Source organism: Symsagittifera roscoffensis, chromosome 3 (assembly GCF_963678635.1).
Source record: "Symsagittifera roscoffensis chromosome 3, txSymRosc1.1, whole genome shotgun sequence".
Taxonomy (NCBI): Eukaryota; Metazoa; Xenacoelomorpha; order Acoela; family Convolutidae; genus Symsagittifera; species Symsagittifera roscoffensis.
Window position 1 is genome coordinate 25,222,920 of NC_087064.1, and position 18,109 is coordinate 25,241,028.

General features: G+C 33.7%; 1 protein-coding gene across 1 annotated transcript in view; it reads left to right on the forward strand.

Annotated features, from left to right (window-relative positions):
- LOC134842689 (uncharacterized) overlaps positions 1-11,177 on the forward strand; it is a 28,897-nt gene extending 17,720 nt beyond the window's left edge. The window contains exon 2 of the mRNA XM_063859140.1: positions 10,830-11,177. Coding sequence (XP_063715210.1) covers positions 10,830-11,023 — 194 coding nt within the window. The 3' untranslated portion in view covers positions 11,024-11,177. The remainder of the gene's footprint in view (positions 1-10,829) is intronic.
- Positions 11,178-18,109: the final 6,932 nt, after the last annotated feature.

Here is an 18,109-nt window from a genome sequence, read left to right on the forward strand (position 1 = left end):
AAATTTGACTTTTCTGTAGGGGAAAACTTTCTGTGTAAAAAACATAGTGAGTGGCCGCTAGTCCAGTTGAGCTTCTCACCACCCGTTATTTCCAATGAATCGGCAAAAGCAGACTTGAGAGGTTAGTTTTCGAGAAAAGAATTAAGGTTCATAAAACTAATGATGTAAAAAAAAATTTGGGCGATGCCGCCTATGCAGAAAACTTTTCAAAACCGGTCTTTTTATTGAAACCAAAAAGCCAGATTTGAGAAGGGTAGTTTTTTTTTTTTGGAGAAAGAGAAAAAAATCAAAATAATGCGGGAAATATTTCCCCACACTTTTTCGGAGGCTGCAGACCGCGGGGTCAAGTTTAAAGAGACTCCAGGGGAGTATGCAGGTTCACAGAGAAGTACGCGGTCTTTCAATTGATACCACTTTTTTTTCAAAATCAGTAGAGGTTTCTGCGAAAGACTAAAATTGCTCAACAAAAAAAACTCAACAAACCGATTCGTGCACAAACAACCAGCTTGAAAAGCGCGGAAGGGAGTGTTTAAATTGTGTTCCCCTTGAAACGACCCAAAATTAGATCATTGAGCCAATGAAAACTAGACCGCAATAACTTTGGCCAAAGAATTTGCTTAGCAAAACAAATAAAAAGAAATATGAAGTCAAGGTAAGTAAAATTACGAATTGCAGGAGTAAATCAAACACAAAAAGCAACATAAAAAAAACCCGCACAGCAAAAAAGCCAAAAACGACGATTTGAAGATGTGACAACTAAGGCGACAACCGATAAGCAGAAAAATAGTCAGCCGAAAATTCTATTAGAAACATAATATTTCCCGTTTAAAAAAAACAGGTTCTGGTCAGATTCCAACGCAGCGCCTTTGCCTTACCAAAAAAACTTGAACGTTCGAATTAAAAAAAAATGTATGCCCTTAGAGCTCTTTGAATTTCACAGACAATTTATGATAGAAGCTTTTCTGATAAAAATTAACCACATTTGAGAATACTGGATCAATAGGTAAAATGATAACTTCCCTGGGAAATCTGATAATTAAATTCCATTTTTAAAATTGGAAGTCGATCATGTTTTTGTGACCTTTATTTTTTTGATGTTCGATATTTGAGTTTTCTCTTCTTTTAACAAAGGAAATGAAGTGAAATTTGAACGTAATCAAGTCGAAATGCGAAAAATCAAAATTGAGCATGAAAAAATTTTAAGATTTTTTCTTTGAAAAATTAACCTATAGCGGATCTGAAACAATAAAAATGAATATAACAGCTACATTCAAGGAAAAGAGACCCATTAAAGTATATCAGAACTTAAGACAAAAAAATGAAATTCAAAATTTGGACAGAAAAATTGATGAGACAGAAATAAATTCTGACACCAGAAAACAAACGGCCAGAAGATGCGACCTCATAAATCTGATTTTTTCAACATAAAAAAAATGATGAGTTAAACAAAAAACATCTTTATTAGTGCAAGGATCTAATTTTTATGGTATCATCAGACCTGCCTTTGAAAAGAAATAGCGGCAAACTGAAATCAAATAAAACAAACTTCGAAATAAATCATTGTATTCTCTTAGCAGTTATTTTCAAATGAGTTGTTTGAACAAGGTCTTATTTTATAGGTTGATCGACTCTTGAAATCCCCCTGGAATAGGTCTTATAAAAATAATGTTGGTAAACTAAAGAATAAAAGGAATAAACGGGCTATTGAAATTTGAAGCTATTTTTTTCTAACTTTGGACCGACTGAGCGAATTTTTCCTGAAATTCAAATTATAAGCCTGTAAAGAAGAGAAGATATCAATCAGGTTCGGAGGTTTGCAATAGCTGATCGTTGCAATATGGAACTTTGCACTACCACTGTTTCACAGCACGCAATGAAGTTGAGTTTGATATATGATCTCATTTTCCCTTTTAATTAGAAAAATCTAATTAGTTTTTAAAAAACTTCAAAAACTATCCCAAAAATTTCATTCAAGCTAATGGAATCAGCCATAAAAGTAGAAAAAAGATGCATAAGAAACATGATCAAGCTATTTTAAAAAATAAATAATCAAATGATTAAACTGAATTACAGCAGAATCACAAAGCTCATAACAAATTTAGCATCATATTATTTACAGTAACAAACAGATTTAAATAAAGCTAGAAACTCAGCCTATATCTGCCATAGGCATTCGCTGACATGAAGCTGACCCTAATGTCTGGCTATTAAATATGTTTTTTTTGGAAGAAAAACTCAAGCAGATGGCGAATGGAAAGTTAAACTGATTTGGTTTTTAAATGTGAAACTCAGTTTTTTTTGTACTGTTTCAAAGTAAAATCACCGAAGACCACCACTGGTAGCAAAAGGTGACATTGATCATATAACTGATCAAACCAATATATACGAAGCCAAACTTAGTCGTATTTAGTTTGTAAAAATTGCAGGCGACTAGAAGTAAATGCTTTGTTAGGCTACGTATATGAGAGGAAGCTAATTTTGAGATCATTTGTTCATACATTGGCCCAGTTCGTTTTGCTTAAATCTAGATCAAACAAAAAAAGAATAAACGACATTTTTTGGGGATAATTTTAGTATTCAAATTTCGTGAAATGAATAGCAAACTCAGAACATCAATAAATTTCAAACTAAGACTTATTCAAATTGAAGAAAAAACGCGTTTCAAAGACCAATATTTTCATTGAAGAAAAAACGCGTTTCAAAGACCAATATTTTCCCTTTTAACTAGATAATTTCCATCAGCACTGTACTTTACTCTTTCTAACAAAAGCAAAAAAGATATTTGCAAGACAAGCAATACAAATACATCCTCGAATGATTCAATATTTTATTAATTAATATGAACTTTGAAAAATCAGTTAATGCAACAACAAGGTTAATGAAAACATCGCAATTTAAAAAGAATACTCCTCTATAAAAATGCTAACCAAATCATTAATTTCAAAACAAGCCGAAACCGAATAGGAACAATAAAAAATTTGGAAGCGGCGTACTAGTTTATTAAAGAAACTGTAGACCACATCCGTATCTTAAACTAAAATAAACTGATTAAAAAAGGACAAAAAATAGAAAAATTAGTGTTTGAATTTGGTTCTTTTTTTCTTTAAAAAGTTTTCGCACTTTATTATATGAGCAGTTCATCATTTTTACACAGAGACAACGCTGCATTTTGCCAAAAACAGGAAAAAATCAAATTAAAAGATAAACTTTGAAAGTAAATATTCTGAGAGTTGTTGAATCAAACCTTAAGATTCCGAGCTGTTTGCCATAACGACTGCGCCATTCCAACGGTCTTAACTAATGAATACACGCAGAAATGAATGACCGGAAATGATACATCATGAAACAGTCAAAAATATAAACTCAAAGCACGAATAGCCTGTTGTTGGGCATATAGCACAGAACGTTTCGACCATACTTCTTAAAGAATATAATTTCAAAAAAAAACATCAAAAAAATAGAGGGCGTATAAATTAGATGAATGACTGCAAGAATGAGAAGAAATATTCTTGAAACAGTCATTAAGTTTAAGTGTTAAAATGATGTTACAGAGAAGCAAAGCAGAGCTCAGCGCCACTTGCGCTACCACCTAAATATAGCATCCATGATGTGGCAACTAAGCTGACAAAACAAGCAGACAAACTATAGGCCGACATTTTTTCGAAAAGAAAGATTTCCTGCTTGAAAAAAAAAACTCGAAGCCAGATGTGAACCTAGGACCTTTGCCGTCCTATGAGCAGTTCATCATCTTTACACAGAGACAACGCTGCATATTGCCAAAAGCAGGAAAAAAAAAATAAAAAATACACAGAGATAAAAGTCTTTACTTCTAAACCAAGTGTGCCGGAGAAGCTAGGAAATTTGAAATTATTGTAAGCCAAGATATCCAATTATTTAACTGATTTTAAAGCCGTCATCTCGACGAAGTCTGTATTCCGATTTGATAACGCTTGCTAGTCGCGAGCGTAAAAGTGCATTGAGTCAGCCTCGGATTAATTTTCGTGTAAATTACCTGATAAAGAAAACAAAAAACAGCTTCTCGAGAGTAGTCAGAACAATAAAAGACAGACAAAAGGAGAAAAAAAAGAATGACTTTAGATTTTTATTTAAAATAAAGTCCCACATAATTTAAATCAAAATCGGCTGGACAATAAAAAAACTGAAATTATTGGTTCATGACTTCACAAATTATTTACTCAGAAAAGTCACATTTAAACGTTTTGATATTAAAAAAAAAATAACTGAGAGGCAAAGGTGAGCTTTGCACTACTTGCGATACAACAATGAATGACTATGACTACAAACAAGTGAAAAGACAAATCAAAATTACGAAAATAGTTTTTTTTTGTCGAAAATATTATAAGAAATAGCATGTAACGCATCTCCGGTGCTTCGAATTTTTGAAAACTCAAAAAAACCGCATTTATTGAAAAAAGATCCGCAACCTTTCAGTTTACTCTGACAGCGACCAATAACAGTGTTCGTAGTTTCAAATTTTGATAAATTTTTTTTCCTATGGCTTTTTTTAATTCAAATTTTGACAAAAACATTAAAGTTTTAGAAGTTTTTTATATCTTAGTGCTTTGAAAAAAAATACAATGACATAAAAAGACGTCACATCTTGGAAACTAAAAAAAGTTGAGCAGTCGCATTTGGACGCAAAATTTGCAACTCCTGGGAGCAATCTCACAGTACCCAACTACAGGGTTAGGAACTTCAAATTTTGAGAGAAAATGAAAAACCGTAAAAAGGTCACATTTCGAAAAGAGCAAAAACTCGAGCAGTCATATGTGCAGGAAAGATTCGCAACTCCCTCAAATACTCTGACAGCCCCCAACAAAAGGGTTGGGAATTTCAAATTTTTAAAGAAAAGAAAATTAAATTCAAGTTTTCTGAAAAGTTTTTTTGAAAAAATCGCAAAAATGTCACTTGTCGAAAACTAAAAGCACTTGAGTAGTCGTATTTGGCCGCAAATTTTGAAACAAAAGGGTTAGGAATTTCAAATTTTTGAAGAAAAAAATTAAATTCAAGTTTTCTGAAAAGTTTTTTGAAAAAATCGCAAAAATGTCACATGTCGAAAACTAAAAGCACTTGAGCAGTCGTATTTGGACGCAAAGTTTGTACCCAAATACAAGATTAAGAAAATCAAATTTTGAGGAAAAAAAACGAAAAACCATAAGAACGTCACATCTCGAAAATCGCAAAGACTTGAGCAGTCATATGTGGATGCAAGATTCGCAACCCCCTCGAATACTCTGACAGCCCCTAACAAAAAGATTGGGAATTTCAAATTTTTGAAGAAAAAAAACTAAATTCAAGTTTTCTGGAAAGTTTTTTGAAAAAATTGCAAAAATGTCATATCTCGAAAACTAAGAGCATTTGAGCAGTCGCATTTGGACGCAAGATTTGGATGTTAAAACACAGGAGAGTACCCTCACAGTACCCAACTACAATATTAGAAATTTCAAATCTTTTGAAATTTTTAAAATCTAAGTTTTCTGAAAAATTAAAAACAAATCATTTAACACGTCATATCTCGAAAACTACAAGGATTTGAGCAGTCATAAAGTACGCCAAGATTCGCAATCCTTGAGAAGACTCTGACAGCACCCAAATACAGGGGAATTTTCAATTTTTCTAATTTGAGTTTTCTGAAAAATTTTTAAGAAATCACAAAAATCGTCGTATCTTGTACACATAAAGGATTTCGGCATTCAACATTTGAGACCAAATTCACAACCCCTGGGGGAACTCTGGCAGCATCCAACTATTGTGTGGCTTACTTTTAACTTGGTGGAACAAACACTAGATTCAAACTGGAAAATCGCAAAAAAACTCTTAGGCATTGCAAAATACGATATAGCTTAAGCACGCATGGATAAGTTATGCCCTTAACTATTGCAAAAAAAAAAACGCGGAAACATGGCCAGTTACGGGTCACACGCTTTTAAATATAGTAGAGATTACAAAAAAGGGCAAGAACTTCCTGGAAAAAAACTACCAGCACCATTAGAAACTTTGCAAAGAGCTTTCAAAATGCTACAAACGAACCTTTCTGCATGATCTAAACCGCAAAATAATAAAAGTAGTAGTAGTAAAAGACATCAATTTCCGATTAAAGGAATTACTGAACAATTACACAGGATATCAAATTGAGACTTCAGTGAACATAAAAATTTAAATTAAAACTGGTATTATATTTTTGTTCAAGCAGACACGAAATTAACCAGACACAAAAGTCCAAAATTGTCGAAAAATTCCAGTTTCCACAAAAAATCAGGTCCCGACTGTAATCGAAATTGTCGTCTCGATCATGGGTGTGACCACAACACCAAACAATAGCATAGAACACTCCTGTAATTTTTAAAGAGAATAACTTCAAACAGTTTTTAAAAAACAAACACGGAAACAGAGGCGAATCAGAGCTTCGTACCACTTGCGATACAACACAAACATTAAAAAACCAAAGTAAAAAAAAAATAAAAAATGTTGAACAAAATCAAGTGAAACAAAATTTTCGTATGTCTAGATAAAATATAAGTAGCGGCTCGGCTAGAGCTGGAGGTACCTAGTTATTAAATTTTGAAATTGTTAACCTGATGTGGATGAAATATTAGTTGTTTCTCCGCTAAAAATAAGAAAAAGTGAAATTTTTGGAGATAATAGAAATATCCCTAGGACTTTACAGTTTTCATACAAAAAAAATCAAGGAGTAGTCGCTTCTGCAGAAAGATTTCTCGCAACCGGTTGTTTTGGTTAAATTCTTCATCTCAAATTTAATAGGGTAGTTTGTAGGGGAGGTAAAAAACATTTTTCGAGAGTTCTCCGAGAATCATAACTTTATAAGTAAAAAATGGGCAAACCGTTGATGCAAAAAAAATTTACGCAACCTGTTATTTCGATTGAACCAAATGAATTAAATTTGGGTTCGTATTTTCTGAAAGAAGTCAAATAGTCTAAGAAAAGGGTGAAGAACTAATTTTTCCGAGGGCCATAACTTTTTGTGGAAAAAATTAAGCTTAGTTTATATCGCAAGGAAGCTTCACACAAACCGTTATATTGATTGAACAGAAAATCTCAGATGAGGAAGCGTAGTTTTGGCGAAAATTCAAAAAGTTTATTTTCAATTGACTTCTCCGAGGGAGAACTTGTTTAAAAAAATTGATCTAACCCGATCTAACCATTGAACCCAAAATCTCGATTAGTTTTTGAGAAAACAAAAAAAAAATCTTAAAAAACTTGGTCAAAGATTTCCAAAATGTTTCTCGAAGGCGGTAGACAGTGGGTAAAGTACGTTATTAAGTTTTTTCAAGAAGTTACAAAAATTCCAACGCGTCTCAAAAGAAAACAAACCAAAATATAAATACCAAACCCATAAATTTTAAATTTTCTTAATATTTGCTTTTATGAAACCGGAATTCAAGGAAAATCTGCTAAGTAGGACACTTGAATTTAAAATTAGCCACGGGACAAATCTTATGAAGCGGAAGCAATCACGACAATCTTAACTTACAGCCAACCTTAACTTAGAAATTTGTCTCCATTTTATCCATACTGACGAAAACAGCCGATACACTCGAATCCAGAACCTACGGTGCAAAATCGACTGCGGTGTCTCCAAGCCAAGTGGGAAGGAACCTGGAAAATGTTACGGATCAACGATAAAGCAAGTTCAATTTCTTGCAAGAACAGTTCATCACAGGAAAAAAGTTAACTTACCCGTTACAAGACACTTGCTCTCGCGAGGGTGAAAAACATATATTTGAAAAATCAAAAAAAATCGGAAGAACTGCCGGGAACTCAATTACACCTACTAATGCGTTGATTGTTCGTTTTCCCATTGTGGCGGGGTTTGACATCCGGAAATTGCGTAAACAATTGTATACCTGGAAAGCTTGACAAATTCTAGCAATTAGATGAGGACATTCTGAATGGCATTTAAGCTGTTTAATGGAAAAAGATACTACGTTTTTCCAAGCCATTCGGTTGAGGCAGTCTGTGAGCTTGAGGCTTAAAGTACTCGGGTCTCGTTTAACACAATCGATCCAAAGTTTTTGATCTTCATGCTGGTCTTTTTCGTGGGAAAGAACTTGATCTGTTGATTTTAGCACATGGTTATTTTCTCTTCTGTAAACATGGTCAAACCATCGTGGCCGTGACCGCACTGGTAGTTTTCCAGATCAAAAAGTTCTGTCATTTTAAAAACTGGTTCGTTGGTAACTATGTCTTTATAAGTGACTCCTGTAATCCTGTGCAGAGCTATCATATCAGCACTCTAAATAGAACTGGATATTGCTTTGATTTGCGCCCAGGTTTCAGAGCAGTTCATCAGAACTCAGCCGACAAAACAACAAGTCCGACAAAGATTTTTGACAAGCTGACAATTTTCCGTTTAAGTCAACAATTGAGGGCTATTGGAACAATGTTTGAGCCTTGTGAGTTTCCCAAACAGAAAAACTTGAAAGTTTGGAATTGAAACTCAATTATTTTCCCAAAAACGGAATACACTGAACTGATTTTTTTTCAAGTATTATGCGGCAACATTTGTGCAGCTGCAACACAGCCGACAAACAGAACAAGCAGACAAACAAGTCCGACTAATATGTTTTGCGGACCATTGACCTTTGTTTTTGTAGGCAGGTGGGTTACCTCTTCGTCACATGCGCAAACTAACGTTGGTCTTTTGATGCCATATGAAACAAATGTAAAATGATTCAAGTAATTCTGCTGAACTAGTTGTTAACACGAAAAAAATCTTTACTCCGATTTGATAACGTTTGCTAATTGCAGTCAGAAGTATCAATACCGAAAAGATTTGATAAACACAGCATACAAAAGCGAATAATAGTTTGAACAAATCTACTTCCGTGAAAGAAAAAGTAACCCAAAAAACCTTTCTCGTGAAAAAAAATAAAAAGTTACTTTTTAGGGTTTTAAAAAGTGTCGGAGAAGTTGATTTGACTTTTGTGGACATAAATTGTCAAATTTGAGTCTACCCAATTTTGAAACATTTACTAAAAGCAATAGAAAAAGAACATCAGTTAAATGCGCCGACAAAAATAAGGCCGACACCCAATAAACGCAAAATGATCGGAAACTTTTTCGAAAGACAAGACTTTCATAGAACTCCTAAAAATCAATTAGGATCCCTAAACAGGCAGTACATGAAATATGAGGGTGGAACATTAAAAGGAACTTAGAAATGGCTAAATACTCAGAGTGACTATTCTGTGAACAAAGTTATTTAAGGGAAAAAAGTCCATTACCCGGTTGCAAGTTCTTGCTTATCGCAAGAGTAAAGATTATCATTTTTCTCATGAAACCAACCACATAAGAAAAAAAATATGTCAATGGCTAGCTTTTTATTTTGCTGTGAATTCTGATAGTTTAAGTTGATTTTAGAAAAAATAAATCCTTCACGTTTTTAGCGTCATTTGCAATTTCGCAGTGGGAGAGCTCAGCTTGCCTTCCTTTTGCCAAAAGAATTGTTTTCTAAATTCAATAAAAGAAAATTAAAAAAAAAGAACAAACCACGAGCAATCAATTTCGAGCATAAACAACTTTCAACTTTTACTTGACATAAAAACAATGAAAAGTAATGCGGCCTAAATAAGTGATAGATCTTTTCGTCTTTAACATTTAAAACTCAAGTACCGGGTTGAAATCCGGGATCGCAATAGTACAAAACATCACTTTAAATTTTTTTCCCGATAACTAACACCTTTTCCCTCCCGTACTTTGATTACTCTGACAAACAGAATAAGTGTGATAGATTTTTCCTGTCTGTCATTTGAACCCACCTGTCGTGGCGCCTGTCAGACAATGCTTGCGCCTTTATATCGCATGAAATTCTCGCCGCAAAATCATTCTTTGTTCAAATTCAGTACAGAAAGCAGACATCGGAACATAACTTCAAAAACAGCCAAGCTACAATTCACACCACCTCCAAAAATATACACATTGCAAAATGATGTTAAAACATAACACAGACGGTTGAAACCCTGATTGAGCCTTAATAAAAACGCCTCAAAAAAGATGGTATTTACGGCTGCGTTCAGCGCTATTTGATAAATTACAATAGATATGTAATTATTTCGAAAATTGGTTCTGTTGAAAACATGTCAGAATTTCAAAAAAAATTACATCATTCAATGCTCCATTTAATCCGAAAAAAAAAATAAACAATGAGATTGAAATATTCCAGAATTCCTTGATTAGAAAAATGACTCTGATAATAATAAACCAATATTAAAAAATACTTCAGTGGATTTCGCAAAGCATAGTTTTTGGAAGGCTTTACAGAAATAATTGTGGCTTTTTGTTCGATTTCAGTTCTTTTAGGGCGGGTTTGATTTTTATCTAAAGTTCAAACGTATTCAAACGTTCAACTTATCATAATTCATTAACTAAAAGCAAGAGCTTATTCACTGCAGAACGAATGATTACTTAACCAAAAACCGCATCAATTTAAGCATTTTTTATTGGATTGGAGTAAAAAGGCAACTAATTGAAATTGCTGCGAATCGCAGATGAGCTATCATTAGGCCTTAACAGGAATGTCTGAGGATAGTCTATTTGATTTATTTCTCACATTCCAGATTTGGCTATTTTGTTGAGCGAAGTTCTTTGTTGCGACTCAAGGCCGTTTTTTTTGCGCCTAGAACTTTCATGTGGTACCGCTATTGCAGCCATTGTCGGCCAGGCTGTGGTAAAACTGACTTTTATTTTTAGTTGCATCCATAATGAGAATATTAACACTTTATTTTGGCATCAGCACCACTTCACTATGTTTAAAATCTTTTCTTAAGTTCGAACAAAATTATTTGCAGGTGAGCTGAACAGCGAGTTGCGGGATGAGCTGCGTGAGATGCTCATGTTTCACGGCGTACCAGTTCCCCAAATGGAGTCCGAAGACTCGTCATTCTCGGATCCCTGGATGACGTCTCGGGCGAGTCGACGAGACCACTCCTCTTTCGGCAAGGCCCAGATGGCCAAGAAACGACTGAGGATGACTGGCAAATAAACTCATGCACTTGTTAGCTTGCTAGACTAACACGTTAAAAATTGAAAGCCAGATATGTAAATTAGACCATGCATCTTGCATTTGTTTGATGTTTGGCAAGTATAGTTCCCAGTATTAATACAGAACTATAATAATTGGAAATTGGGATACAGAAGTTTTTCAAGGAAGACTCAGAATAAGCAGTGAGTCTATAACTTAACATTTGCGAAATGCTCAATCAACGCGGCTCTAAAATTATTTAGCTTATTTTGGCAAGCTCGAAAAAACTTCCAAATGCAAAAGGAGCAATTCGTAAAACACAGTTGTCAACTTTGCTTTTACTGAAACTAGCGTGAAACGCACCTCCGGTACTCATAATAAACCGCATATGTTGGAAAAAAGATCTGCATTCTTTGAGTGTGCTCTGACGGCACCCAATTACAAGGTTCGTAATTACAAATTTTGCAAAGTATTTTATTCAAGTTTTTCATACAAACTTTGAAGAATCATAATACTTTGTGAAGTTTTTTATAAGTTCTTCGAAAAAATTAAAATGATATAAGAGACGTCACATCTGGGAAACTGAAAGCAATTGAGCAGTCGCATTTGGACGCAATATTTGCAAGTTTCGAGGGTACTTTTATAGTACCCAACTACAACTTTGGGAAATTCAAATTTTGAGAAACTTCACCTTAAATTTTCTAAAAAATGTATTTTTTGAGAAACAGAAAAATTTCACATCTCGAAAACTACCGAGATTCAACAGTCTTATTTGATGGCAATAATCGCAATCTATGAAAGTAATCGACACCACACAACTACAGGGTTGGGAATTTCACTTAAGTGAATTATTTTGTAATTTGAGTTTCCTGAAAATTTCCAAGAAAATCACACAAATCGTTTTATCTCTTAAACTTAAAAGATTTGGACACTCTTATTTGGAGGCCAATTTTACAATCCCTGAGATTACTCTGACTGCCCCCAGCTACAGGTTAGGAACTTCAAACTTTGAAAAAAAAATTAATTTAATTTTCATGAAAATTTTTTTGAAAAAATCACGAAAAACGTCATATCTGAAAAACTGCAATGTTTTTAGCAGTCATATTTGGAGGCAAAATTTGCAACTCCTGAGAATACCCTGACAAAGTTCAAGTTTTGTGATATTTTATATATATCAAGAGAGAAAATCCCAAAAACGTCATATCTCGAAAACTACAAATATTTGAGCATCCATATTCAGTGGCAAGATTCGCAACTCCCCGAGATTATTTTCACAATATCCAATAACAGGAATGAGACCTTAAACGTTATGGAATTTTTTAAAATCTAAGTTTTTGAAAAATTTAAAAAAAAAACATAAAAAAAACGTCATATCTCGAGAACTACAAGGGTTTGAGAACGGAGATTTGGAGGCAAGATTCGCAACCCCTGAGAGTACTCTGACAGCATCCAACTACAGAGTGAGAATTTCAAAAATTGAGAAATTTTTTAAATTAGTTTTTCTAGAAATTTTTGAAAAATCTCGAAAATTGCCTGTCTCGTAAACTAAAAGGATTTGGTTATTCATATATGGAGGCCAGAATCGCAAAACCTGGGAAAACTCTCTCTGACAACATCCCACTATTAGGTTGCTAATTTCAAACTTGATGATATAAACACTGCATTTAAACTGGAAAATCGAAAAAAAACCTTAAACATAGCTATATACGATATAGCCTAAACGTGAAAAAATTCTTTTGCTAGACATGCAAAAATAATACGTTGAGAAAGCCTAAGCATGACGAGATAGTGAAGTCCGTAATTAAATACATAATAGATAGATGAAAGTTAAATAATTAGGAGACGGGTAGACAGACATAATCAAATTAATTAACAAAGCAGGTATACAGACAGACAGACAGACAGACAGACAGACAGACAGACAGACAGACAGACAGACAGACTTAATTTGGCCTCGCAAAAAAATTACAGAAAATTAATGACCTTGCGGAAAACCCATTGAAAAATTTTCTTAAGCATTGCATTATATGATAAAGCTCAAACATAAAAAAACTCTTTCGTTAAACATGCAAAATTATTATGCTTAACCATGGGAGATAGCTGTCACTCGCATTTAAATATAGTATAGATAGATAGATAGATAGATAGATAGATAGATAGATATAGATAGATGGCAGAAATTGAAAAATACAAAAATTCATACAAAATTCTCGCAAATCAAACTTAGACTCAAAATTTCACTAATTAGAATTAGAACTTCCTAAATTTGGGTTATTCAAAATTGCGGATATAAGCAGGAAAAGTGGACAGCCTATTCGGTGATATACCACTTGTTCATTATCAATGTGAAAAGCATATCAAAAATCATTATTTTCACTAGAGGCAAAGCGGAGCTACGTAACTTTTTTGATAAAATTAATCAAACTTGATTTAACTGGATCAACGGGTATTTTTTATTGCGCTGGGAAATCTCAAAATTGAAAACAACTTTCGAAACTAGAATTAGATCATGTTTTTTGCTACCTTTACACTTCTGTTGTTCGACAGTGGAGTTAGCCTTTGTTTCAACAAAGAAAATGAATTGGACTTGAAAATGAATAAAAAGTCAAACCACGAAAATACAAATTTTAAGACCTTTCCTGGAAAACGAAAAAAAAATCATCACGACCTACTTGAGAAAAGAGCAACGCACTAGAAAAATTAAATGCAAAACCTTGCAAACTTGTTAGTGGTTAGTGAACTAGAAATAAATTGGTAACTAATAATTTTGTTTTGCCTGGAGATGGTTATTAACTCTTTTTTTTTAAATTGCATAAAAATTCACAAAAAACCTTTATAAAACCTTATTTTGTATACAACTGTATTGCTGTTTTCGCCATAATTTTTCAACAGCGCAACAAAAAGTGTTCTAAAATGCGTTTCTCGCAATTTGAAATGAAAACTTTAAGGACTTACAGTTACATTCCTGATCTGTTTCAACTGAGTCAGGCAAATAATATGTTCAAAACGTGTAGTTTTCACACAAGGAATGAAAAAAATTTATGACACAGGCGAAGCAAGAAAGCAGCTTAGTCGGAAAAAACCGAAAATGTTGAAAAAAAACGATCTATAAAATGAATACAAAAATATGCCAAGGCAATATAATGTGAAATAAGCATCGGAACGAAACTTACCAAGCGGTAACAAAGCCGAAAATACCTTAGCAGAGACCCTTTAAGCTGTAATTTCCTCACCCTCAAAGCAAATACATACAAAAACTTACTTGCTCGTCAAATGAAACAAAATGCGGCCACTAAGCCGATACAATATACGCCGAGAATTATTAAACCAATTAACAAAAAAGCCGAAAAAAATCACAAAATTTGGAGACTAAAAAAATATATTTAACCCACCTCGCCCTCAAAACGCACAAAGGTTCATGTAATTTTTTCGATAGTCGAAAGTCGCAATATGAGGCCATTAAGCTGATTAAATATAAGTCGAAACCTATCAAGCGAAGAAACAGGAAAACAAAAAAGCCAAAATTGGACATGGAAAACTATGATTCCTATTAAATTTTTTAGCATTTTGTGCAATCCAGAGAGCATAAAAATTATTTAACCCTTGAAACGACTAAAAACTAGTCCACCAGGCCGACAAAAAATGAGCCGAAATCATTCTGACAGAATAAAATTTGTGAGTAAAAAAAGACATATGCAAAGAGTTTTAGTAAAAATACCAAACAGCAGAAGTAAATCAAAACTCTAAAAGTAAATAAAATTTTATTTGCGTACAGCAAAAAAAAAAACAATTCTAGAATGTGGCAAATATGCCGACAAATCATAAGCAGACAAAATTGATGAAAAAAAAACAGGTCCTGTCAGATTTGCCGTCTCAGGCGCATCCGTTACCTCCAGACTAAATGTGCCGGAGACGCAAAACTCGAATTCATTATCAACTGAACCAAATTTACCATTTCTAATTTTAACCATCATATGAACAAAGTTATTTAAGGGAGGAAAAGTCTAGTATCGGATTGCAATACCCTGGCTTATCGCAAGGGTAATCACAAGTTTTATAGAAAAAAATTCCAAGCTCTGAAGATTACTAGGTAGCATAACTTTCTTTCTCCAGTATATTAGATTCTGAACTACGTTCACCAACTCTTCATCAAAAAATCATTATTTAATGTTATAATTTTTCTATTGCAAAAATCCCCCTCCCCTCTATTCACAACTACTCCCTCGCCGGAATTAAATACAAATTACTACTTATGTCAATAAAAACAACCCACACCACTAAAACAGCACTCAGTGTTTTTTCGCCCAATCCACAAAAACGCAGAAAAACCTACTTATGCATTTCAAACGATTTGAAATGTGGTAACCAAGTCGATATACTATGAACAGAACCTATTTAAGCTAAAACATTAAATAAACAAAATCACAGCTAGTAGCCTCACAAATTACAGTACGATTTTCAATTAGTTAAATTAGCGTAAAAAAATACGCTTTGAAAAAAGCCAACCACAAAAAAAGCAAGAAACGATATTCACACTAATCAAAATTTCTAAAAAAAACTGCCAAATACATTGAAGACAAACAAAGTCCATCCGGGACTCGCGCTGGGAACCCTGCGACTTGATTTTACTTTGAGAAAAAATACATTATCGTCTTATTTCCACGTTTATGCCAACATGTTTTTGATCAATTTTTCGAAAACCCTTAAGAGGGGTTCAAAAACCAAGCCAGCAAACCAACAAAACATAAGCATCATCATTTTCGATTGAAACTGATGCTGGGCATGCGCAGTTTCAAAAATTGGACTTAATTGAGCAGAGTGAAAACTTAAGAGATTTTGCAATTTTCACAAAGACAATCTTTCTCTTACAAAGAAGTAAGCACTTATGCGGGGGAAAAATAGCGCAACTGCTTCTTTCGATTGATTTTTTTTTTAGATTTTGATAGGGTAGTTTTAAAAAAATTCAAAAAGTTTCTAAGCCACGGCCAAAGTTCAAAAAGTTGACTTTCCGAAACTAACTTTTTTCGGCAAAAAAGCAGGTCGTGGCCGATAAAGTAGCGAAGATTCCCAAAAACGGGCTGCGCGAATGAACACATTGAACACTTAAACTGAGAAATGGCGCGGTAAGTTTCGAGTCGTCAAAAAAAACTTCCAAAAAGCGGACTAAATTCCAAAACCTTCACGAGTTACAGACGAAACTTTTTTACTGGGCGTATTCAAACATAATCGTTAATTTTCAACAAGCTCTTGTGCCGAGTAAAGCTACATCAGATTTGGTAGGACAGTTACAGAAAAATTCAAAAAACTGTCACCAAATCAGAAAACTGAATCATAGCTGAATCTTCAAGAAAATGAAAAATGAAAAATGGGCGTAGCTGATAATTCAGAAGAGATTCATTTGGCAGGGTAGTTCTCGATAAAAGTCAAAAAAATTCGAAAAACGGTCAAAAAATAAAAACTCAGACTTTTCCGAGAGCCATAATTTTTTAGATCAAAAAATTGATGGGCAAGCGCGTATTCATAGGCGCTTGCTACAAGCAGTTCTTTGGATTGAACACAGATCTCAGATATGGGAGGGTATTTTCCGGTAAAATTCAAAAAATTAAAAGAAAAAACGCTCAAAACACTGACTTTTCTGAGGAAGATAAGTTTTTTGAAAAAAAAAATGTGTTTAGCCGCCAACGCAAGGGAGATTTCCACTGCCCGTTATCTCAATCGAACTGACAACCTCAGGTTTAGGAGGTTGTTTTTCGGAAAAAATTTTTAAAAAACTCAAAAAACGGTCAAAAAAGTAAAAAAACAACTGGACTATTCCGAGTAAAAAAAGGTTAGACGTAGCGGGAAGCTTTTCAAGTCCGTTCTATTCAATGAAATTAAAATTTCAGATTTGGTCGTTTATCTTTTGAAAAAACAAAAAAAAATCAAATTTATTATACAAACATTCCACAAACAGATTTCGAAGGCTGTAGTCTTATGTGTAAAGCAAAAAGAGACTAGCGGAGTAAACAAGCACACAAAAATGTAGGGGGTCTTTCTATAGATGTACCTTTTTGTAAATCGATTAAAAAATTTTGAGAAAGTTTTTTTTGAAAAAGGGATGAAATTTTTCAAATCGTCTCAAAAAAAACCCAGTCCCATACACTTTCATAATACCTGTTTTTATCAAATAGCAACTCTAGGCAAACCTACCTAGCAAGACACTTGAAATTTTAATAAGTAATTGAATAAAGCTTACGAAGCGGAAACAAGGCCGACAATCTTCGAGCAGATACCAGTTGAGCCGAAAAAAAACTGATTTGTGTAGAAATTTTGAAAGTTTCAATTCCTCGTGAAACTACCCTACAATAACTATTCATTACGTAATTGTAACCTCTATGCCAGGTTTGCAGGAGATTGAGCTTGACAGCACGTGAGTGGAGAGAGTGCACGTGAATGAAGTCAAGTGATTCAAGTGATTTTAACTAGTTGTTAACCCAAAAAAAGTCAAAATTCTAGTTTAATAACGCTTGCTAATCGCAAACGTAAAGAAAGTGTGGTCAGTTGAAAAATGAATTAAAAGTCTAATTCAATCTAAAAGCAATTATTTTTAAGGAAAAAACTTTTTCAAGGGGCGAATCTGATCACTAATTTGTTTCTCAATGATAGTTTAGATAAAATGCTCTTTTCTGGGCTGTTTCTAAACAAAAAAAATAAGCATCATCATTTTCGATTGAAACTGATGCTGGGCATGCCCAGTTTTAAAAATTGGACTTAATTTAGCAGAGTGAAAACTTAAGAGATTTTGAAATTTTCACAAAGACAATCTTTCTCTTACAAAGAAGTAACCACTTATGCGGGGAAAAATAGCGCAACTGCTTCTTTCGCTTGAATTTTTTCTTAGATTTTGATAATTTTTTTTTAAAAAATCAAAGTTTCTAAGGCACTGTCAAAGTTCAAAAATTTGACTTGCCGAAAAATTCCGACTTTCAGCAAAAAAGCAAAAGTAGCGAAGATTCCCAAAATCGGGTTGCGCGAATGAACACATTGAACACTTAAACTGAGAAATGGCGCGGTAAGTTTCGAGTCGTTAAAAAACTTCCAAAAAGCGGACTTAATTCCAAAACATTC